Genomic DNA, 23886 nt, shown 5'->3' on the forward strand with positions numbered 1-23886 from the left:
AGCGAGAGAGACACAAGGACTGTCTGCGACCAAACACAAGAGAGGAGAGACGGTCTACCCTACTAGCAGTACTTTTTACCATCGCATTTTACTGTAGCCGTAGCACCTCGGCCGGAGCTCCCCGTGCTAGCTCTGGCACTGTTCACCGCGGCTGGCTGCCACCCTCCTCTTTTTACCCGCCCCGTGAAAAAGGGCCCGATTCCCAAGACACCACCCCAAAAAGCATCCTGCTAGCCTCCTCCCTCTCCCTCTCCCACAAGCAAAAGATTTCGCGCAGTACCATACTGATCGTCTGATCCCCCTCCCCTCCCCTGCCATCCCATTGATCGCTCATCTGCTCTGCTTTTCCGCATTGACTGACCACAAGCGACCCCTCCCTCCTCGAAGGCCACAAACCAACCCCCCTTGCTTCCATTCCTCCTCCCTCTCCTCCCAAATGCCGCCTGCCTGCTCCGGTGCTCGCGCGTGAGCGGCTAGGACGACGCGCGAGGCCGAGGGGGGAAGCCATGGGGGAGACGGATTTGGAGGACGTGGTGCTCTCCTGGTCGCTCCAGGAGATCAACGACGACGACCTCTACAGGGGGAAGGTACGTGCCTTGCACGTGGTGCTCTCCGTGCGCCATCCATTCATCCCTCCCTCGCTCCGCCTCCGGATGATGATGATTTGTGCGGGCTCGACCCTTTTGTCGCCCGAATCTGTGTGTGTCTGGCACGGACTCCGGACAAGCTGGGTTTAAATCTGGTGTTTTTTTTATTAATAGCGTTTAGTGCGCTGCCTTTTTGTGTGTAATCGAAGCTGGGCCAGCCGTTGGATGCTCCAGATTGTGGTGTGTGTGATCCGTGCGCTAGGGTTTAGAGGGGGTTTCTGTCCACGTGTCATGGAACTGGAACTGCAATTAATTAGCATGTGCTGAGTGCCATTTCTGGACTGTCGTCTGATGGCAACGTACGTAATTGTTGGATTTCAGGAAATTGCAGGTTGCTGTTGCCTGTTGCTGCTAGTATTTCTGACTGATTCGGGCTAACTACTGTACATCATTCTAAAAAATGTTATGCATTTTTTCTTATGTTACATTGTTGCTGAATGGAGGTGCCCATTGCTGTTGAAAACGATAACACACCAATTTGCTATGCCTATCATGTGACCACCATTTGTGAACTGTCTCTAATAAGTTTCAAGGAACTGTTGAGTCCCTGTGATATGAGCAGCTTAAGCCCTGTATTGATCACTGCTTGTTCTTGCAGTAGATGAAATTGACCATATAGCTCTTCTGTTTACATGCCATTTGTGTGCTCAAGGAACTGTTGGAGAACCATCTTTTGCTAGCTATAATCATATTTCTTTTGGAAATGGCCTCTTTTGTTTTTAGGTTGAGACTATTCCCTGCAACTTCAAGTCACTTGATCACTATCTCGCATCGTACCGTGTGCCTCTGATTGAAGAAACAAGGTCAGATCTGTGCTCATGCCTTGAACTCATCAGTCAAGCACCCTCGTCCAAAATACTTTCCATGGAGGTAGCAGGAAAGTCGGGATCATACTTCATGGATGTGGACTTTTGGGACAATGATGCTGGTTTCTCTACTGGGGCTTATTCTGCCAGGAATGGTGACATCTTTATTTTGTCTAGCATAAAACCTGAAGCTGCAGAGGACTTAAACCGCCATGGTGTCACATATTGCTTGGCAATGGTTACTGAGGTTTCAATGGATGATGAATACCAGAAGGGCTTCAGAGTCAAAGTTGAAAAGAATATTGATTTGGAAGAAGACTTGAACAAACTCAAACATGCAATATTTCTCAATAATATCACCACAAACATACGTATATGGAAAGCACCTACCTTCGATGCACACATGAATGGCAATTTCACAATAATCAAGTTGCTCTTAGCCCCCACAAATCTGGTAATATGACATGCATACTCGTGTTTTAGTTTTACTTGCCATTTTCATTACCAGTATAAATTAGTATGGGACCTAACCTTTTGAGCTCCTCTTTGCCTGCTCTGTTGCAGGGTGAGGATATTTGCGGTATGTGTGTTAAGCAGGATGGGGGCTCTTTGGCTTCTTTCACAGAGCAATTGCTGTCGGTTATGCTTAATCAATCACAAGTGGATGCTATTGAATCTGTCATCTCAGCTGTACAATGTGGGCATGTGAACCTCATGAAGCTTATATGGGGTCCACCAGGCACTGGAAAAACCAAGACGGTTAGCGCTTTACTGTGGGTCTTGGCGTGTTTGAAATGCAGAACTCTTGCTTGTGCTCCCACAAATGTTGCTGTTGTTGGAGTTTGCACTCGTTTCCTTCAAAACTTGAAGGATTTCAATCAGCACACTGACAACATTGGTCTACCTACTTCTCTTGGAGATATCTTGTTATTTGGAAGCAGGTCTAACATGGACATCACCAAGGATCTTCAGGAGGTTTTCTTGGATTTTCGTGTCGACGAACTTGTGGAATGCTTTTCATCGTTGTCTGGATGGAACAGCAGAATAGCTTCAATGATATCCTTTTTTGAAGACTCTGCTTCACGGTATGATATGCTTCTTGAGGATGATGGCAAAACTGATCCAGTGTGCTTTCTTGACTTCATAAAGAAGCAATTTGACGCTACAGCAATAGCTCTGAAAAGATGCATAATGAATTTGTGGGTTCACCTTCCTGGAAGGTGCTTTTCTTGTGATAGCATCATAAATATATCTACATTGCTTCATATGCTGGAAAATTTTGGCGCCCTTCTGTGCGACGTAGACTTGACTGACGAGGGCTTGAAAAGGGGCCTTGGTTGTCTGTCAGCTGAAAACTCTGTTTGTACACAGCCTATATCTTCTATTGAGAAGGAACTGGATGGAGCAAGGTCTACATGCCTCAAATTGCTTAAAGATCTGCTACACTCACTTAATTTACCCACTGGAGTAGACAAAAGCTGGGTTCAGAACTACTGCATATGCAATGCAACACTTCTTTTTCTGTACTACCTCTAGCTCTTATCAGTTGCATCACATGGAGATTGCACCCCTCGATGTATTGATTGTTGATGAGGCTGCTCAAGTGCGGGAGTGTGAATTGGTGATCCCGCTACGTCTGCATTGGTTAAAACATGTTGTTTTGGTAGGAGATAACTGTCAGCTGAGTGCAATGGTTAAAAGCAAAGTAAGGTTTTGCCTAACCCTCTTTATACCGTCTGAGTTCATTTCTTAGTCATTGGTGCATTTACTAACAAGATAAACTTTTGATACTGAAATGCTATTTTTTTTCTTCCAAAAAAATGTAACGGCCATATCTTTCTTTTATGCTGCATTGTTATTGATCTGTTTTTTATATTCTTAAATCTTACTTTTCATTGTTTATCTCTAGGTATGCAAAGAAGCTGGTTTTGCGACAAGTTTATTTGGGAGATTGGTTATGCTCAAATTTGACAAACATTTGCTGAATATACAGTATCGCATGAATCCTTGTACCAGCTTATTTCCAAATGCTCAGTTTTATGAGAGGAAGATTTTAGATGGTTTCGACGTCCTGTCTCCTAGTTATAATAAGGATTACACATGCCTCCCTTTTGGAAGCTACACGTTTATAAATCTCACCGATGGAAGGGAAGACAAAGAGGGCACGGGAAACAGTCGCAGAAACATGGTTGAAGTTGCTGTTGTTTTGCACCTAATCCATACCATCTTCAAATGTATGTCTAAGCTGAACTCTATCCTTTCTTTAACCTTAATATCCTTTCTAGTTATTTTTTATCACACTACTTGGCTAATATAACATGAGATCTTTAGAAGCTTATGTGGTCTGCCATTCTTGTATTGCATAGTGCATAACCTCCAATTGTAGAAAGGTATTTACTACAATAGTGTACATTCGAGAGTCCAGTTTTCTATGTGTATGTCATGATATGGTTAATTGCATCAATCCGGCTCTATGAAATTTCTATTCTACTGCCCCTGTTTGTAGACAGTGTTACATTTTTATTTAGAAAAAAGAGAACATTAGGTAGATGACATGAAAGATAAAACATTATACCCTATCTTGGGACTTTGTAATTGAAAAGCAATGATATGTCAATGATTTGGTGATACAGAATCAACTTAAATTTGCTGAAGAAAATTCTTTCAGTTGCCTTGTCCAAAAATGTGCCTAAAGATCAGTAAGCATACCACTTGAGTTTTCTCTGCAGCTTGGAAAAGGACAGACCAAGGGCTCAGCGTCGGCGTGGTCTCTCCATATAATGCTCAAGTTGATGCAATTAAAAGCTGACTTGGCAAAAAATATGATACATGTGATGGATTTCATGTGCGGGTGATGTCCATTGATGGTTTTCAAGGAGAAGAGGATGATATAATAATACTATCAACTGTTAGATCCAACGGGAGAGGAGTTGTTGGATTTCTTGCTGATAACCAAAGAACAAATGTTGCTCTTACTAGAGCAAGGTGTGCATCAATTTTTTTGCGGTCCCTTGTTTTGTTGCTGTTCAAAGTATGTCAGACTGGTGATATAAATTATCTGATGTATGCTTTATTCATACAGGCACTGTCTTTGGATTGTTGGGAATGCTCATACACTTTATAAAAGTGGGACCGAATGGACAGACCTTGTTGCTGATGCGGAGAGACGTAAATGTATTTTCAGTGCCACTAATGACGCAACCATCTGTAAGTTGGTTTTGCAAGTAAAACAAGAGCTTGATGAACTTGAGGATCTTCTTAGTGCTGATTCAGCGGTTTTCAGCAATACCAGAAGGAAGGTAAGTACCATGGTTTCAGCCAGTTTGGCTTTGAACTACTTTCTTGTTTTCTAATATATCGCTGCACTTAAATTACCCAGAATGCAAGCCACATGTATGTGCATTTGTCTTATGAGACTCATGCTTGTTGTCAGGTAGTTAGGGTTTACTGAATATACACTTCATTTATAGTGTGATTTTGTTTGTGTTCACAAATAGATCTGTTTTTACTTTTTGGAATCATGTATGTGGTTCACTTGTCTCTGCTAGGCTGTTTGCTCTGTAATTGGATCGTGAGAGGTTTGTAAATAAGGTTTTCAGGACATGTGCTACTTGAACCTCTAGTTTTCTTGGAAGTACACACTGTTCATTTTCTCGTATACACTCTTTCTCACGTTCCATTTTTTGTATTCATATATTCAACAGGTCATTCTTAGCGACGAGTTTAGAAAGTCTTTCACCAAACTAAAATCACCACAGCTCAGGAAGGAAGTACTCCAAAAGCTTATCAAACTTGGAGATGGTTGGAGGACAACAGTTAAGAACCTTGATATGCCTGGTGTTTCTCATCTTGTAAAAGTATACAAGGTCTGGGACTTGTATCTTGTTTGGAGTATTGACGTGGAGAAAACCGAAAGAATGTATTCCCAGATAATAAGAATTTGGGACCTACTGTCACAGAAAAATGTTGCAAGAACTGTTCAACGTCTCGAGAATTTGTTCTCCTTGTACACGGATGATTACCTGGATCTTTGCAGGAGAGTGCAGACACAGGGGTATGAGTTTTTTTATTGTTAATCTAGTTCCTTAGATATTTTATACCTCTGATACTTACAGAGATGAACTGTTTGTACATAGGTTATGCATACAAATGAACTGCCTGAAGACATTCTTCTAATTTTTGCCCTCCTTTTTGTTGTGGATAACAGGAAAATGGAGGTTCCTATGGTTTGGAATATTGTGCATGATGTTGTCCGCTATAACAAGGATTGCAAAGTTGATGCTCATGAAGAGCATGATCTCGTCGATACATCATATGCCTTGGAGAACTCAAAAGTCAGTGAAAGCTTCTTGCTGATGAAATTCTACTCTTTATCATCTGGAATGGCAAAGCATTTGCTGACAGCTACTGATGGGTCCGAAATCAACATCCCCTTTGAACTGACTGATGAAGAGTAGGTGATAATCCAATTCCCGCTCACTAGTTTTATACTTGGGAGGTCAGGCACTGGAAAAACCACTATATTGACAATGAAACTGATTCAAAAAGAGCAACAGTCATTGATTGCATCCCAAGGTCTAAATTTGGATGGAGCTGATTTATCTGGGGTAGATGACAGTAATATTATGCCACCAAAGAATGGAGGAGAAAGTTCTGTGAGACAAGTATTTATCACTGTAAGCCCAAAGCTATGTTCAGCCATAAAAGATCACATCTGCAGACTTAAAAGGCAAGTCTGTTGAATTGGACCCCTATTTAAAAGTATTACATATGTCTACACCATTTTGGAAATGATTTTCATATAACTATTTAAAGTGGACAGCAATGTGTGCACGGGTTGGCTCAGTTTTTTTTCACTGTACTTCTTTCTCTAACCTCATATTCTTTAGGCCCTTTGCATACCCTTATGAAGGGTTGATATTTCATCCATATGAGGTGCATTTTCTCTTTAAGATGTGATTTTTGGGAATTAGAAAAAGAAAGTACACATATGGGGACTGTGCCAGTAGCTTTTTATAAAAGGGTTAGACAAATCATGAGCACTACTTTGCAGGCCAGGACTTGAATGCGGCTGGGCTGGGCGTGCACTCAGCCACTCACATGACTAGCCAACTGAGCCACGCTTGGTTCTCTTTTGTGAAATTATACTCCCTCTGTAAAGAAATATAAGAGCGTTTAGATCACTAAATTAGTGACCTAAACACTGTTATACTCCCTCCGTTCCAAAATAGATGACTCGACTTTGTACTAACTTTAGTACAAAGTTAGTACAAAGTTGAGTCATCTATTTTGGAACGGAGGGAGTATTTCTTTACAGAGGGAGTACATCGCAAGCTGGTTCATTGATTTCTTAGAAGATACTCGCTTTGCTTCTTTTATGATTTGTACCAACAATAATTCTTGTATTAATTCCAATTTATTTCAACCCTTTATAGATTTGGCACCAGTGATGTCTCTGACCAGCCTAGCATTCTTCACATGCATGACATCATGGATGACCTGGAAGAGTTTACAGAAATTCCTGACAGTTTTTGTGATCTACCTCACGGGCACTATCCTCTTACTATAACATATCACAAGTTTTTGATGATGCTTGATGGAACATGCCAGACATCTTTTTTCGATGCGTTTTATGGTGAAATGAAGTCTAGCTTTGAGAGAGGCCATTCAAGATCTCGTGCAGTGCAAACTTTTATTGAATTGAAGGAAGTTACCTATGAAAAATTTGTTACCTTCTACTGGCCTCGTTTTAATGCAGACCTGACAAAGAAATTTGCTGCGTCTACTGTCTTCACTGAAATAATTTCTCATATAAAGGGCGCGTATCAAGCAAGCAGGCCTTATACTGGCAAACTGGGAAGACAAGGTTATGTGATGCTCGCAGACAAAAGATTTTCATCTTTGAACAATGAGAAGAGAGATATAATTTATGATATATTCCTTGAATATGAGAGTATGAAATGCACTGCCAGGGAGTTTGATTTGTCAGATTTCGTCAATAGTCTTCACAGCAGTCTTGTATCCGAGGGCTACAATGGAGATATGGTGGATTTTGTTTACATAGATGAGGTGCAGGATCTCACCATGACACAAATAGCACTTATTAAGTATGTCTGTGTGAACATCAAGGAAGGCTTCCTTTTTGCTGGTGACACTGCACAGACTATAGCAAGGGGTATTGATTTCAGGTTTGAAGATATCCGTTCACTTTTTTATACTGCATTCCTCCCAGAAACTGAAGCGTCTAATGAAGGACTTAAACATCGGAAAAGAGTACATCTCTCAGATATGTTCCAACTATCTCAGAATTTCCGCACACACTCTGGCATCCTCCGTATGGCACAAAGTATCATGAGCCTTCTTTACTTCTTTTTCCCGTCAAGTGTTGACAAGCTTAATCCAGAGACTGGACTTGTACATGGAGAAGCTCCTGTGCTGCTGGAGTCTGATAACGATGAGAATGCAATTATGACTATTTTTGGAGAAAGCAAAAGTAAACATGGTAACCTGCATGGGTTTGGTGCTGAGCAAGTCATATTAGTTCGTGATGATGCTACCAAAAAACAAATTATTGATATTGTTGGTAAACAAGCTCTTGTTTTGACTATTGTTGAATGTAAGGGCCTTGAGTTTCAGGTATGGGCCTATAAATTCAGTTTCATCTTTATTTATTTTGCAAAATATTTTAACTGTAAAACACGTTGTTTCAAAATGTCAAATATACTTACTTCAAAGATATTTTATAGGATGTGCTGTTGTACAACTTCTTTGGTTTGTCGCCTTTAAGAAACAAATGGAGAGTTCTCTATGGCTACATGGAGGATAAAGATATCATAGCACACTCTGAGGAGATTTCTCATCCGGGTTTTGACACAAGCAAGCATTATCTTCTCTGTTCAGAGCTGAAGCAATTATATGTTGCAATCACACGCACTAGGCAAAGACTGTGGATGTGTGAAAATACAGATGATTACTGTCGACCAATGTTTGACTACTGGAAAAAGTTGTGTCTTGTAGAAGTTAGATTACTTGATTCTTCCCTCATTCAGGCAATGCAGACAGGGAGCAGCAGTGATGATTGGAGGCTACGGGGAATCAAGGTTGGTGATCTTTACTTGTTTGGTCTGGAAAGCAATTTTAGTTTATCATGCTATGCATTATTTTGCCCTACTCAGTGGTTTTTTGTGTGTTTTTAATCCTGTGAAATTCATGTTTTTTTCTCACGATTGTTCTATGCACACAAATTCTTTGTTAGGTCTTAGGTGGGTCATGGCGCATACCTACTTACACTTCTTCTGTGCTTCTCTTTTACCATTGTTATTCCATGTCACAAGTTCTCTCTCTTTTCCTTCTGTAGTTGTTCAATGAGGGGCAATTCGAGATGGCTACTATGTGTTTCGAAAAGGCCGGTGATGCATACAGAGAGAAGTAGGCAAGAGCTTCCGGACTTGTAGCTACCGCTGACCGTGTCATTTCAACAAATTTGGAGTTGGGCAAGGCTTCATTGCAAACAGCATCAGAAATTTACGAGTCCATAGGCATGCATGAGAAAGCTGCTACTTGCTATATCAAATTAGGTGACTACAGAAAAGCAGGTCTGCCAACTCTCCATAATTCTCAAGCTATATCCGTACTTTGAGATTTCATCATTCCTTAACGTTTTACAAATGAATAGGTGCTGTTAAAGAGTTGCTATATAAGTAAATGTCATCAAATTTCAAATCATTTTTTTCGAAATGATATCCCTATATAAATTGCAGACATGCTATTTTTTAGCTTTCATATGGGTAATTTTACCTTACACTCCACGAAGCTCTGTCTGACTAAACATTGTGCTCCTTGCATTGACATAGGTATGGTCTATATGCAAAAGTGTGGTACTTCTAGACTTGAGGAAGCTGGTGACTGTTTTGCTAAGGCTGAATGCTGGTCGGAGGCGGCTGAAATGTTCTTGAAAGCTAAATGTTACACCAAGTGTTTCTCCATGTGCTCGAAAGGAAAACAATTATACAATCTGGGCTTGCAGTTTCTGCAACAGTTAGAGGAGGAACATTCACTTGAGAATTCAAAATCCTTGGAGGTTTCTGCAATTAGAACGAAGTATCTGGATAATTGCGCTCAACATTATTTTGAGCGTGCTGACATAAAGCATATGATGCCCTTTGTTAAAGCATTCAGCTCTATGGATCACGTACGGACGTTCCTAAATTCTAGAAATCTTGTTGATGAACTGTTGAGTTTAGAGATGGAAATGGGTAATTTCCTAGAAGCTGCAGGAATAGCAAAGCATAAGGGAGATGTATTACTGGAGGTAGACATCCTCGAGAAGGCAGATTTGTTTGAGGATGCAACACGCCTTCTACTCCTCCATATCATTGTGGAATCCTTGTGGTCTTCAAATAGTAGAGGGTGGCCTCCCAAAAGTTATGCAGAGAAGGCAAAGTTGCTTGCAAAAGCCAAAGAGATGGCAAAAAAGGTCTCTGAGTGCTTCTACTGCTTTGTTTGCGTCGAAGCTGATGCATTGTCAGATGTGAATAAGTCTCTTTCCAGTTTGAATTGCACTTTGCTTGAGGGCAGAAAATGTGCAAACTTACTAGTTGAACTTGTTGCTTCCCGTTCAATCCTTGATGTTCATCTTCAGTCTCGAGCCTCTGGATACAAGATAGAATTAGGGCCAGGATCTGAAGATGAAAATAGCTGCAATGATATACTGGCCTCTAACCAGATGTCACCCTAAACTCTGTTTTATGCCTGGAATCACTGGAAGTCGATCATAATCGAAGTACTATCTCATCTTTTCGCCACACTGATGGTCCAGAATTAAATGATTATGCTTTTGTGTATGAAGATCTTTGCGCCAAGTACTTTGGATCGAGAAAAGATGGTGAAGTTGACAGATATGTTGTGCTGAACATGAATGCAAGTTGGCTTTCCAATGCTGACAGGAATTCATTGCAGCAAGACGGCAACAGATGTTTATTGGGTGCCCCTCAGTGTCATTCATGTGCTCAGTGTTTCTGGATGAATGAACTGTCTTCTGTTGGTTTCAGTGTACTTAAGAAGTTGGAGTCGATTGTTCAAATTTCTCCAAAGCCGACATCTTCATATACCCTGTTGAGAACTATCCTTATCATGCATGAGATAGGAAAGCTTCTGGAAGAACCACAGTTCAGTATGCCAAAAGGTTCCATGAAGTTAAGAAGCTTTTTTGTTCTCTGTGAGCGTCGCTTCTTTGAGTTAGTTTTTCTTGTGTGGAGATATGGACAAAGGGGAGCCTCTTGCATCTACTTGACTCACCAGCTGCATATGGGTTGATTGCTGATTCTCTTAGTGCAAATCTTCGCCCAGCAAATAAAAATTTGACTCATGGGCATCTTGGGAGAACGACCATGCTTCTGCTTCATGCAGCACAATTGGATGAAGCGCTACTTTCAAGACTACTACAGTACCTGGGCAATAATTCTGAGTGGGCAGATTTTTTCCGATTTTTGAAGAGATTTCTTGACAGTGGTTGTGATAGATCCTCCTTGATCTTGAACTTTAAGCTTGCTCTTGAGTTTACCTTCAGTGTAAACTGGAAGGATGAATTAGACTACATATCCCCAATATGCTATGTGAGCCTTATGGAGTGCCTTGGTTTCTTGGCTTCATCATACTTGGTACAGAATGAATTTATATGCTGCACGAAATCTCTGTTGGTCAATATGCTGGAGTGCCGTACCAGCAAGGTTTACATTGAAAGCTGCCTGGTATCTAAGTCGAGCCCAGATTCTGATCTAGATCGTTGGACAAAGTCATCAGGCCGTTTCATATATGACACAATTATGACTATCTTGACGACCAAACATATGCTCCAGGAATGGGTGCACAAGACTTCATGTCCTTCTAGTACTTCATACACAACAGTTTTCCTGAGACTAGTTGTTACACTTTATCCTCTGATCATCACTCTTTCTCTAGGGAATTGCTATGAGGTCACACGTATCCTTGTGAGGAATGAAGTCTTCAAGGATTTACCTTTGGAGTTCTCTAAGAAGATTGAAGATGCTTTGAAAATGAGGCCTCGCACACGGAGCGACTTCACAAGAGTGCTTGCTGATGCACTTGCCACAATCGGGGATCATATGGTATTTATTAGTTCACCCAAAGGCCCAGCAATCTGTCAAAATTTGAATGCTTATATGATTAGCAAGGAGGATTTGCATGATGTTCCGAAGATAATGGCACTTCTGTGTCTTGAAGAACCAAATTCTGTAAAGCAAGAGACTCCATTGCCAGAAAAATCTGATGGTACCAAGTTTGGAAATCCTGTGCCTGTAGAGGTATTAACGATAGAGAGTTCGAGACAGACAGATTCATCAAATGATATGTTTGAGACTCTCTGGAAGAAGTTTGAGACTTTTCGACTCGACGAGGAAGGCCATGTGAGTTTCACATGTTATAAATATTGCTTGTATTGTTATTCTCCAGTTTGTCCCATTATCGGCAGCTGCCAACTAATTCTAAAAGCTAATTTCTGCAGAAAGACTCAAGGGTTGTTATTCAATTTCTTAGAGATGCCCTTCCATGGCTGGAGCAATCAGGCGTTCTAGCAGTGATTGATAAACAGATTGATGAACACAATCTGGAAGAGATCAAGCACATCTGCAGTGAGTTTGAAAAACTTTCTGACAGGTAAGAAAGGGTTAATTTAGGGCCAGCTCTATCTAAATTTCATAATATGCTGTATTGCAATTGCAGTTCTAGGATATTATTAACATTTTAAAGCTTGAGCAAGTCTGTAGAAAAATCCGCAAGGATCTACGATAGCGAATATGTACAATATGAAAATAGATTTCTTAATGAATCTAAAGAAGTAAATTTGGTTTTGTAGATGTTGATATATTTTTACATAGACATTGTCAAAGTTTATGAAGTTTGACTTAGGACAATCCTAGAACTTCAGTTATTTTGGAACAGAGGTAGTACAGTACCTTCTAGTCTAGTGTAAAACATGTCTTGTGAAAATTGACCTTAGCACTTGCACGTGAAAATTCACAGGACGGCGAAAAACGCCGTGGATGATCTATTCTCAAAGTGGCAAGGTTCTAAGAAGGCACTGGAGCAGGTCATCCGCCTTGTGTATGGTACAAGGCATGTCATGGATGATTGTTTCGCGAATCACAAAAGTAAGGATGGCTGTTGCAAGGGAAGGGGAAATTCCCGGGCTTCAGCATCATGAAGGTGCCCACAGCGAGTATATCGAACACTCGCCCAGATGATGAACGAGCTGACACGGGAGAAGCTGCCTCGACTTCAACAAAGGCGGCGCAGAAGCAGAAGGGCAAGAAGAAATCCAAGAGGACGAAGAAGCCCGACAAGGGGCGTGGCAAGAAGTGAGCTTCTGTAGTTAGTTTCCTGCCTGCAAGAAAATACTCCCTCCGTTCCAAATTACTTGACCCATATTTATCTAGACACGGATGTATCTGGACACTAAACAAGTATCGATACATCCGTATTTAGACAAATTCAAGTCAACTAATTTGGAACGGAGGGAGTACGTATTTGTGTGCATTGGAGAAGCTTGTATCGTAAAACCGTTGCTAGAGACGGCAGAATGTAACTTTGAAACCGGCACAAGACAGATGTCTGTGAAGTTGCAGCCAGGGGGGACGAGCAGGGGCCTGCCCCCCCCCCCCCCCCCCCCCCCAACAATCGACAGTTTTAGTATGAGCGACGAGTAATTACCAACGAGATTAGATCAATATACGTACTCGGCCCCCCTATACTCGAATCCTGGCTCCACCACTGGTTGTAGCTAAATTATTTATACTGAACGAACGTGCTTGCAAAAGTGTTATGACACTGCTTTTGAATGGCAACCCATTTTTTATGCCACATCAACCGGGTGACTAGTGTTTTTTGCAAAAAGTTAGTCTTGGAATTAGTGGTTTCTGACACAAAACCGAAGCGTGGTTCTGCAACCCTAGCCTTCAATGTTAATGCTTTTTGCAATTCACTCCTTCAGAAACCCACATATTGTATAGATCAGATAGCTACACTCGTACTGACAACCTCACAGCTACAAGTTCAAATCACCTTCAGTCCCAAAGCCCCTAGAACCATGATAGTGGACTTGGATGACGGGCGGTGAAGAAATAAAAAAGGGATAGGCTGCTCCAGCTGAGATCACATCTTAATTGTCCAGGTAGCCAGCAGGTCGACAGGATAGTCAGCAACACAAATTGGATACATATTATGCACAACTGCCCAAGCCACGGAAAACCTAATAGCTTACCTTGGTTTGAGATAAAAAAAAGGCTGTCACATAACAAATCGATGGTGAACGGTATTACATGCGTAAAACCAAGAATCGCCGCAACCCCTTCATATAAATGCGGTGACACACTCTGGAGTCTGGACACAAATCAATGGAGCCGGGAACCTTGGCACCATGAGGAAACATGCATTTCTTATCTAACACCAAAATGCGCAAACGCAAAAAGGAGCTCAGACATCAGCCGCTGCAAGAACCTGAAATCCAGGATCTGCTACAATCAATCGACACGCGGCAAACCCATTTGTGCACACACAATTACTCTAAATGATAGGGAAAAGTGATCCGACAGAACGAAAAAACAGAGCAAGTCGCTGTTACAGTATGACCACGGATAGCAAAGTTCCGGCTCAATGCGAAAAACATAGTCAGCAATGTATTTATTTCAACAAAGGGGAAAACAGAGCACTTACCTAAGCCAAGTTTGTAGTGGTAATTATAGTTCTCAGAACACCGTTACGGCAGACTTGGCACTAACTTCCTACACGGCACTCTTCTGGCAGAGTTCTCTGTTGGTAATGCCTCCCTGGCCCGTTGTTGTAGTTACCGCTGCCTTGGTACGATCCCTAGCTGCACCTACAGCTGGGCCTGCTGGGGTACCTGTCCACTTCCTTCAGTACAAGTTGTACATCAGTGATCAATGACAGTGCATCCACTATAGATCCCTGCAGCCATTGGGCAACTCTGGTAATATGGAGAAGATAACTCCGAGCGGTTTTATTGTAATTCTTACTTGTAGGAATTACTTTGTACTCCCTCCATTCACAAATATAAGATGTTTTGGACATTTCAATATGGATTACATAAATGAGTGAGCAAACACACTAAAATGTGTCTATATATATACATCCGAATCAGAATTTTTTTAAAAAACATCTTATAACAGTGAATGGAGGGAGTAGTTTCTTGGATCTTGGGTCCAAAGGATCGTACTTATAATGGTTACGAGTATGAATCTTACATGTGTTTCTCAAAAGAAAATAAAAACAGAAGCAGCAAAGCCTAGCACAGCTACGACTACACAAATGAATATTTGGTAATGTATGATAATTCGACCTCTAGATTTCACAAAGCATGACACCGGCTGCAAGGCCCCAGAACATGTAACCGAGTTGTAGATGGAACTACTCCTTCAATGTATGTCTTTATAGCCACAATCGATTCGCACGCCTCCTTGATATACGCCTTGTCCAGGGTAGAGCATTTCCTAGATATGTTTCCAAAGCACCGACGATTCACCCTAATAGTGTCTAATATAAGGCACTTAATTGACATTGAACTCTCTAGAATATGGCGTGTTAGCTCAACCAAGCTCCTTTGGGGGCAAAAACCAGTGATCCGGAAACTCTTGAGCTTGTCATGGTGGTGTTCTGGCATTTGCCTCAGGGTTGATGGATCTCCAACCAACAAGTCATACTTCGCCTCCACTGATAGCTGAAGATAAATGGCCAATTTTTTGGGTTAATGATGTTAGAGCTATAATATAGGTCATGTACCCCTTTGTATTTATCCCGTTGTATAAGGGGTTTCCTGCATATGTTCCACACCTGTACATGTATATATATCGGCCTATGGCCTCATGGGAATACAAGTTGCTTATTCCTAACATGGTATTAGAGCTTTAGGTTTTTTTTTCGCACGCGCAACTCGTGCTTCGATCCACTCCTGCCGTCGCCGCGTTCTCCCTTCGCTCGGCGTCGCTGCTACATCTCCTCCCGCCAGGCGCCTCTCCTCCTCGATCGCCGCAGGGAGGCCCCCGATCGATCTCCAGGCGCCCAGCTGGTCCCGCTCAGCGGTCGTCTGCCTCTCCCGCCAGGACTCCGGGTCGCTCCTGCCGCTCCCGCGCTCAGGCGCTCCCGCCGCTCCCGCGCTCAGGCGCCGCTCCCGCCCGCCAGCTCCCGCGCTCAGGCGCCGCTCCCGCCCGCCAGCTCCCGCCGCCCCCGCGCTCAGGCGCCGCTCCCGCCTGCCAGCTCCCGCCGCCCGCCAGGTGCCCGCTGCTCCCGCCGCTCCCGCGCTCAGGTGCCTGGACTCCGCCCCTCCCGCCTGGACTTCGCATCCCCTTCCCGCGGCCGCCGTTCGCTCGTGGTCTTCCGCCTGCCGTCCGGTGTTCTACTGCTTTCGGATCTCTTTCAAAAAAAATGTCTGCTGCATCGGGCTATGTTGCTGTCCCTCGCTGTCCGGTGATCTTCGATGGTACTAACTACACCGAGTTCGCTGGCTTCATGCGCATTCACATGCGTGGCATCCGTCTCTGGGGTGTTCTTTCTGGCGAGGTCTGCTGTCCGCCACGTCCGGTTCCTCCGGTGGCCCCTACTCCGCCGACTCCACTGGTTCTTCCTCCGGATGCTAATCAGGCCGCCAAGGATGCGGCTAAGGTTGCTGATGAGGCTGCTGATCGTGCCTATGATGAGAGGGCTTTGGCTTATGAGGAGGCTCTTCAGACGTATCATGGTGCTTTGTCTGTTTACACCCAGTGGCTTGATGATGATGCTCGTGCTGCAGCTGTTCTCACTGCTAGTGTTCTGCCTCAGTTTGCTTCTGAGTTTCTGGGTCTTCCTACTGTTTTCCAGATGTGGACCTGTCTTCGTCAGCGCTATGAGCCCTCTGGTGATGCCTTATACCTTTCTGTGGTTCGTCGGGAGCATGCTCTTCAGCAGGGTGACTCTACTGTTGATGACTTTTATGCACAGAGTTCTGCTATCTGGCGCCAGCTTGATTCTCTCCGCAGTGCTGGTTGTCGTGCTTGCCCCTGCTGCCAGGCTGTCCAGGCCGATTTGGAGTTTCATCGCGTCTACGAGTTCCTGTCTCGGCTCCGTAAGGAGTTTGAGCCCCGGCGTGCTCAGTTGCTTGCTCGTGGCCGTATTTCTCTCATGGAGGCGCTTTCAGAGATTCGTGCTGAGGAGACTCGCCTACGTGGTGCTGGTTTGCTGGAGGTTCCCTCTGTGCTCGCTACTCGGGTTTCTTCCACTCCACCTGCTGCACCGCCCCATTCTCGCTCGAGTGCTCCGCCGCTCTTGCCCACTCCTTCTGGAGGCTCAGGTCGCCCCTGTTCACATTGTGACTACTGCAACAATGATGGTCATATTGAGTCCCAGTGCTACACAAAGCGGAAACATCTGCGCAAGGCGCGTTCATCCTCCTCAGGGACTTCGTCATCTCCCTCGCCAGCTTCAGCCATTGCTTTGACTGAGCAGGATATTCTAAGACTTAAGCGTCTGCTCGCGGCTTCAGGTTCTTCCTCGACGGGTACTGCTGGTTCTGTGACTGATGCTTCCCGCACTGAGCACCCGCCCTCTACACAGTCAGGTACATTCCCATGGGTTCTGGACTCTGGAGCTTCTTTTCATATGTCTTCTCATTCTTCTGCTTTGTCCTCTCTTCGATCGCTGGCTTCTCCTGTTCATGTCTTAACTGCTGATGGTACTCCACTTTCTGTTGCTAGTCGAGGCCATCTTTCCACTCCTTCTTATTCTGTTCCTGATGTTGCTCATGTTCCTCGCCTTACCATGAATCTGTTTTCTGCTGGTCAACTTACTGATTCTGGTTGTCGTGTCATCCTTGATGTTGACTCTTGTTCTGTCCAGGATCGTCGCACGCACACTCTGGTTGGGGCTGGCCCTCGCCGTCGTGATTCTCAGGGTCTTTGGGAGTTGGACTGGCTTCATGTTCCTTCCGCTGCCACCACCACTGCCAGTCTCTCCGCTGCTGTCGCCTCTGTTACTGGTTCCTTCAAGCAGTGGCATCATCAACTTGGTCATCTGTGTGGTTCTCGGTTATCGTCTTTAGTTCGTCGAGGTCTTCTGGGGTCTGTCTCAGGAGATGTCTCTTTAGAGTGTCAGGGTTGTCGTCTTGGCAAGCAGATTCAGCTACCATATTCACATAGTGAGTCAGTATCTAAGCGTCCTTTCGATTTAGTCCATTCTGATGTATGGGGTCCGGCTCCTTTCGCTTCGAAAGGTGGTCATAAATACTATATTATTTTCATCGATGATTTTTCTCGTTACACATGGCTTTATTTCATGACTTCACGTAGTGAGGTGTTGCCTATTTATAAGCGTTTTGCTGCCATGGTTCATACTCAGTTCTCTTCACCCATTCGTGTTTTCCGTGCTGACTCCGCTGGTGAGTATATCTCTAAGATGTTGCGTGGTGTTCTTGCTGAGCAGGGTACTCTTGCCCAGTTCTCTTGTCCTGGTGCTCATGCTCAGAATGGCGTGTCTGAGTGCAAGCATCGTCACCTTCTTGAGACGGCTCATGCTATGATGATTGCTGCCTCTCTTCCGCCTCATTTTTGGGCCGAGGCTATCTCCACTTCCGCCTCTCTCATCAACCTTCAGCCGTCCGCTGCTTTGCAGGGTGGTGTTCCTTTTGAGCGTCTTTTTGATCGGTCTCCCGATTATTCGATGCTTCGCTTGTTTGGTTGTGTTTGCTATGTTCTTCTTGCCCCTCGCGAACGCACCAAGCTGACCGCTCAGTCTGTTGAGTGTGTCTTCTTAGGCTACAGTGATGAGCATAAGGGCTATCGTTGTTGGGATCCTATCGGTTGTCGGATGCGTATCTCTCGAGACGTGACTTTTGATGAGTCTCGTCCTTTCTACCCACGCCCATCTTCCTCGTCTTTTTCAGTGGAGGATATCCCTTTCCTCACTTTTCCTGACTCACCTATCACCCCTGTCGCGCCTGTGCCTTTTCGTTCCCCTCCCTCTGCTTCTCCACCTCTCGTCGAGTCGTCGCCGCCGTCTTCCCCGGTCTCCTCCCCTAGCATGTCACTGGATTCTACACCTTCATCTCCGATGACTTCTTCGTCGCCACCCCCCGATTCTACCTTGGCGATTCCTCCTTCTCTTATTCCGTCTTTGCCTCAGCATTACACTCGTCGTTCACGACCTGTGGATGCTTCCTTGGATGAGTCGTCCTCTTCCTCTCAGCCTACTTATGGCTTGCGTTCTCGTCCTCGTCCGCCTATTGATCGCTTTGGATTTCCCACCGCTGGTGCTGCTGTTCTTGAGCCGACTTCTTACCGTCAGGCTGTTGTTCATCCTGAATGGCAGTTTGCGATGGCAGAGGAGATTGCTGCTCTTGAACGCACTGGTACCTGGGATCTTGTTTCTCTTCCTCCCGGCGTCCGTCCCATCACTTGTAAGTGGGTCTACAAGGTTAAGACTCGCTCCGATGGTTCTCTTGAGCGTCACAAAGCTCGTCTCGTGGCTCGTGGTTTTCAGCAAGAGCATGGTCGTGATTATGACGAGACTTTTGCTCCTGTGGCCCATATGACCACTATTCGTACACTTCTTGCCGTGGCCTCTGCACGCCACTGGTCTATATCCCAACTTGATGTTAAGAATGCCTTTCTTAATGGTGAGCTGCGTGAGGAGGTGTACATGCAGCCACCACCTGGGTATTCTGTTCCTGATGGCATGGTGTGTCGTCTTCGTCGCTCTCTCTATGGCCTTAAGCAAGCCCCTCGCGCCTGGTTTGAGCGTTTTGCCTCTGTGGTCACTACTGCTGGTTTTTCAGCAAGTGCTCATGATCCAGCATTATTTATTCACCTTTCTCCTCGTGGCCGGACTCTTCTTCTTCTCTATGTTGATGATATGGTCATCACTGGGGATGACCCTGAGTATATTGCCTTTGTAAAGGCCCGTCTTAGTGAGCAGTTTCTTATGTCCGATCTTGGACCTCTTCGCTACTTTCTTGGGATTGAAGTCTCTTCTACCTCTGATGGCTTTTTTATATCCCAGGAAAAGTATATTCAGGATCTTCTTGCCCGTGCTGCTCTTACTGACGAGCGCATTGTTGAGACTCCTATGGAGCTCAATGTTCACCTCCGTGCTACTGATGGTGATCCTCTTCCTGACCCGACGCGCTATCGTCATCTCGTTGGCAGTCTTGTCTATCTAGCTGTCACTCGTCCGGACATCTCTTATCCGGTTCATATTCTGAGTCAGTTTGTTTCTGCTCCCACATCGGTTCATTATAGTCATCTCCTTCGTGTTCTCCGATATCTTCGGGGCACGATCTCTCACCGTCTCTTCTTTCCTAGCTCTAGTTCTTTACAGCTTCAGGCCTATGCGGATGCTACGTGGGCTAGTGATCCTTCTGATCGCCGTTCACTTTCTGCTTACTGTGTTTTTCTTGGCGGTTCTCTCATTGCCTGGAAGACGAAGAAACAGATTGCAGTTTCTCGTTCGAGTGCTGAGGCTGAGTTGCGAGCTATGGCTCTTTTGACGGCAGAGGTGACTTGGTTACGGTGGTTACTTCAGGATTTTGGTGTTTCTGTCACTACACCGACTATGCTCTTATCTGACAGTACAGGTGCTATTAGCATTGCGCGCGATCCTGTGAAGCATGAGCTCACCAAGCATATTGGTGTTGATGCTTTCTATGTGCGCGCTGCTGTGCAGGATCAGGTTATTGCTCTTCAGTATGTGCCTTCCGAGTTACAGTTGGCGGATTTCCTGACGAAGGCCCAGACTAGAGCGCACCATGGCTTTTATCTCTCCAAACTCAGTGTTGTTCCTCCACCATGAGTTTGAGGGGGGTGTTAGAGCTATAATATAGGTCATGTACCCCTTTGTATTTATCCCGTTGTATAAGGGGTTTCCTGCATATGTTCCACACCTGTACATGTATATATATCGGCCTATGGCCTCATGGGAATACAAGTTGCTTATTCCTAACAAATGATTCCACCATAGTTATCAAATACATTTGCATGATGAACAGTGACTTACAGACAAGCCAAAAGTCTCCAAGGAGAAGCATCGAGGAAAGAAACCAAAGATAAAAAATCATATTCCATATTGAGGCTCCACCACCTACGAATAGTAATACTCAAGGTCTTGAGGTGGAGAAATTTGCTAGGTATCATTGGTGCATTGACTATCTGCATAAAAATGTCTCAGATTAATTACAATCCAAGATATAGCTACTGTTGCGTGCATATTTATCACCTAAATATAAGAACGTGGTACCTCACGAGGAGAAATTATTATGAGAGTCTCAAGATTAGGCACACTGGATGGAAGCTTGTCGATAGCATGACTGATGGCACATCTATAATCCAACCTAAGGTACTTCACTTGCAATGATTCTCCAAGTGAGAGTTGTACTACTTCATTACCTGTATACTCAAAGCTGGAGATATTTGGAGCTTTGTTCTCTATAACTTGAAGTCTCGGGCATTCAAACACCTCGAGATGGCTTAGCCGCTGCAGCAGGCAAGGCACCTCGAGGCGAATCATATCATGACAATGTAGGAGTGTCAATTTTTCCAGAGAAAATGAATTAGAAAGAAGGCACGCTAACTCACCCCCTGTGATATGCACTTCATACAAATCCAATACTGCCAGGCATCTCAAATTAAGGTTAACTGTTGGATGCAAGATACAATTAGCAAGGTCGAGATGCCTTATCGTGTTTCCACTTCTGTCAGATAAAAGTGAACAAGGGAACTCATACTTTGCCTTCTCCGATGGAAGTGTAAGTGTAAGTTTTTCCATCACTGGTGTAACAGCAATCTGAAGCCAATTATTGAGACGATTATAAAATTTGGTATTGTAAGGACCATAGAATTCAAGCTCGAATGTCTTCACACCGACGTCTCTATGATTTGCCATAATACGGTCAATATTGTTGTTATACTCTCTTCTATTTCTTCTATAATTCGGGTCAGTTGTTCCCTTCAATGATGTTTCTTCTGAGCACATTGTTTCATTGGTGAAGGCGAGATTCTGATGGCATTTCCATGAGTTCAGAAAGGAACGAGACACACAGGCAGCCCTGGCCGCGTCCCGCATTGGCACTAGTGAATGTATATGATGCCAGATTTCCTGCATGCATAAGTGGAGAAATTCAACATTTGACTCGCGGAGTCAAAATTACAAAGGAACTACTATTCAGGGATAATAATGCACAAGAATTGCTCTTTAAATGTTGATTTTAAGCTGGACATGGGTAGCATAAGATAGAGGATGAGAGGCTAAGGACTAAAAAGCCTTCAAAGGCTTCTTCTAACCATACACCAAAGAGTGGATCTAAACTGCAGGAATCATGGTGAATGAAACAGAAGACACCACTTATGAGGGAAACATGATAACAGGGTATCTTTATTTTGCGAAACAATTTTCCGCTGGGGAACCGGTTGCAGCTGGAAGCAGAACAAAGCAAAGCTAGTACTAATGCACTGGGATCTTAGGAGATTGCGGTTGTGAAGACTATGTTCGTAATTTTTTGCCTTTAGCTATTCTACTGATATTTTCACTTGCAGTAGAAGTCTGAGTTATCGGAACATACCTCTGGAAGGTCTGGACCAATAAATCTTGCCTTTTTTCCACCATGAGAATTATCATCCTTTCTTTTTTCCGTGTGTGAATTATCATCCTGTTGGAAAGGTGATATGTCTCTTTTAGATAATGAAGCAGCCGATCCTTCTGCAGCACTTAAGTGTCATGAGTAGCCGCGGCGCACGCATTGTGTTAATATGAAAAATCAAACTACATATTGAGCATACGTATTTTCGCAAACGAACCAGACTAAGCACATCAAAGGGTTCTTTTTTGTACTCGTATATATGAACAAAAGTAAGCAAATCAGTAGCGGCTGAGCATCTGAATCTGAATATACAGACAGAAGAACAGAACATAGATGAGTATTGGCAGATCGGCTGATCGGGGCTTACTATTGGATTGGCTACGGCCATGGTTCCGCTTGAGCTCCCGCTTGAGCGCCAGCAGCCCCATGCTCCGATAATCCTGTCCTCTCTCTGTTTCTCTGCTCTCCTCTGTCTCCCCCTCTCTGCTACTACTTGAGTTCAAGTGGGACGCTCGGCTCGGGAAGGACATCCCGCCCTATTCTTCTCCTCAAACACCGATGTCGCTGAGGGACCGCCGGTCAGTGCCAACTGCTAGTCGGGGCCGCTATACGCCCCGAGGGAGACAGAATCAGAGAGGAGAGGAAATCGACCAAGCTGGCAGGTGTGGTCATCCTATTCCCCTCTTGAGGCGAAGGGAGAACTTACTTTAGGAACCTCCTGATTTCTTGTTAAATTATTTCTTGCAAACGATGCAACCTTACTCTTTTTTAGGCGTATATGTAACTTTATTCTCCTTTTTTTTTAAAACTCCTGATTTATTCATCTTCAATAATGTCAGTACAACGGACATTTTAGAAATAATAAAAATTACATTCAAATTTGTAGACCACCTAGCGACGACTACAAGCACTGAAGCGAGCCGAAGGCACGCCGCCGTCATCGCCCCTCTCTTTGCGAATCTTGTTAGAGCATCTCCAGCCGCGGCCCCAACAGGCCCCCAGAGCCACTTTTTTCACGCCGGCGCCGAAAAAACCCCCGGTCGCGCCCCCAAAACGCCAAAATCCGCCGGCTCGGCCCATTTTTGGGCTCGGCGATCCCAGGCCGAACCCAGCGCACTGGGGGGCGCTTGGGGGCTCCGGTGGAAGGGGAAAACCGTGCTTGGGCCACACGCGCGCACGTCTTGCCGATCCCGGCGCCGCCCACCCTCCACCCCCCACCACCGCTAGATAGGCCATTACCCGCCGGAAAAAAGAGAGGGTTTCGCCGCGACAACTTCCCCACCACCATCCTGGACGAGTTTTCCCAGTGCTCCGGCCTCGCAGGGCGGGATACCGGCGGCTGTGCGCCCAGCACGCCCGCCGGGTGTTCGGCGATTGTCTGCTCGGCGATGGACTCGGACGACGAGGACGCGCTCGCGGCGCTGCTGGAGGAGGAAGCCGATGCCGAAGTCCAGGATGAAGAGCATCTCATGGTCCTCGCTGCCCTGTCCGGCCTACGCGCGAGCAATGCAAAGCCGCGGCGAGTGTTGGAAATATGCCCTAGAGGCAATAATAAAATGGTTATTATTATATTTCCTTGTTCATGATAATTGTCTATTGTTCATGCTATAATTGTGTTATCCGGAAATCGTAATACATGTGTGAATACATAGACCACAACATGTCCCTAGTGAGCCTCTAGTTGACTAGCTCGTTGATCAATAGATGGTTACGGTTTCCTGACCATGGACATTGTATGTCATTGATAACGAGATCACATCATTAGGAGAATGATGTGATGGACAAGACCCAATCCTAAGCATAG

The 23886-nt window shown here is 44.5% G+C and overlaps 3 protein-coding genes across 3 annotated transcripts; all 3 read left to right on the plus strand.

The window, feature by feature from the left end:
• Positions 1-392: 392 nt before the first annotated feature.
• On the plus strand, positions 393-3142 carry LOC109753930 (uncharacterized). Its single transcript, XM_040389843.2, has 3 exons — positions 393-587; positions 1371-1907; positions 2018-3142. The coding sequence occupies exons 1-3, from the start codon at positions 507-509 to the stop codon at positions 2987-2989; spliced, it is 1590 nt and encodes a 529-aa protein (XP_040245777.2). The 5' UTR covers positions 393-506; the 3' UTR covers positions 2990-3142.
• Positions 3143-4188: 1046 nt separating this feature from the next.
• On the plus strand, positions 4189-9408 carry LOC123494064 (uncharacterized). Its single transcript, XM_045228673.2, has 7 exons — positions 4189-4438; positions 4536-4752; positions 5158-5507; positions 5661-5906; positions 6889-8089; positions 8503-8553; positions 9307-9408. Exons 1-7 carry the CDS (start codon positions 4308-4310, stop codon positions 9406-9408), a joined length of 2298 nt encoding a protein of 765 aa, XP_045084608.2. The 5' UTR covers positions 4189-4307.
• Positions 8803-13110, plus strand: LOC109753942 (uncharacterized). The gene is made up of 4 exons (XM_020312865.4): positions 8803-9048; positions 9307-11877; positions 11976-12127; positions 12494-13110. Exons 2-4 carry the CDS (start codon positions 10843-10845, stop codon positions 12672-12674), a joined length of 1368 nt encoding a protein of 455 aa, XP_020168454.1. The 5' UTR covers positions 8803-9048; positions 9307-10842; the 3' UTR covers positions 12675-13110.
• Positions 13111-23886: the final 10776 nt, after the last annotated feature.

The sequence above is a fragment of the Aegilops tauschii genome, chromosome 5 (genome assembly GCF_002575655.3).
Source record: "Aegilops tauschii subsp. strangulata cultivar AL8/78 chromosome 5, Aet v6.0, whole genome shotgun sequence".
Taxonomy (NCBI): Eukaryota; Viridiplantae; Streptophyta; class Magnoliopsida; order Poales; family Poaceae; genus Aegilops; species Aegilops tauschii.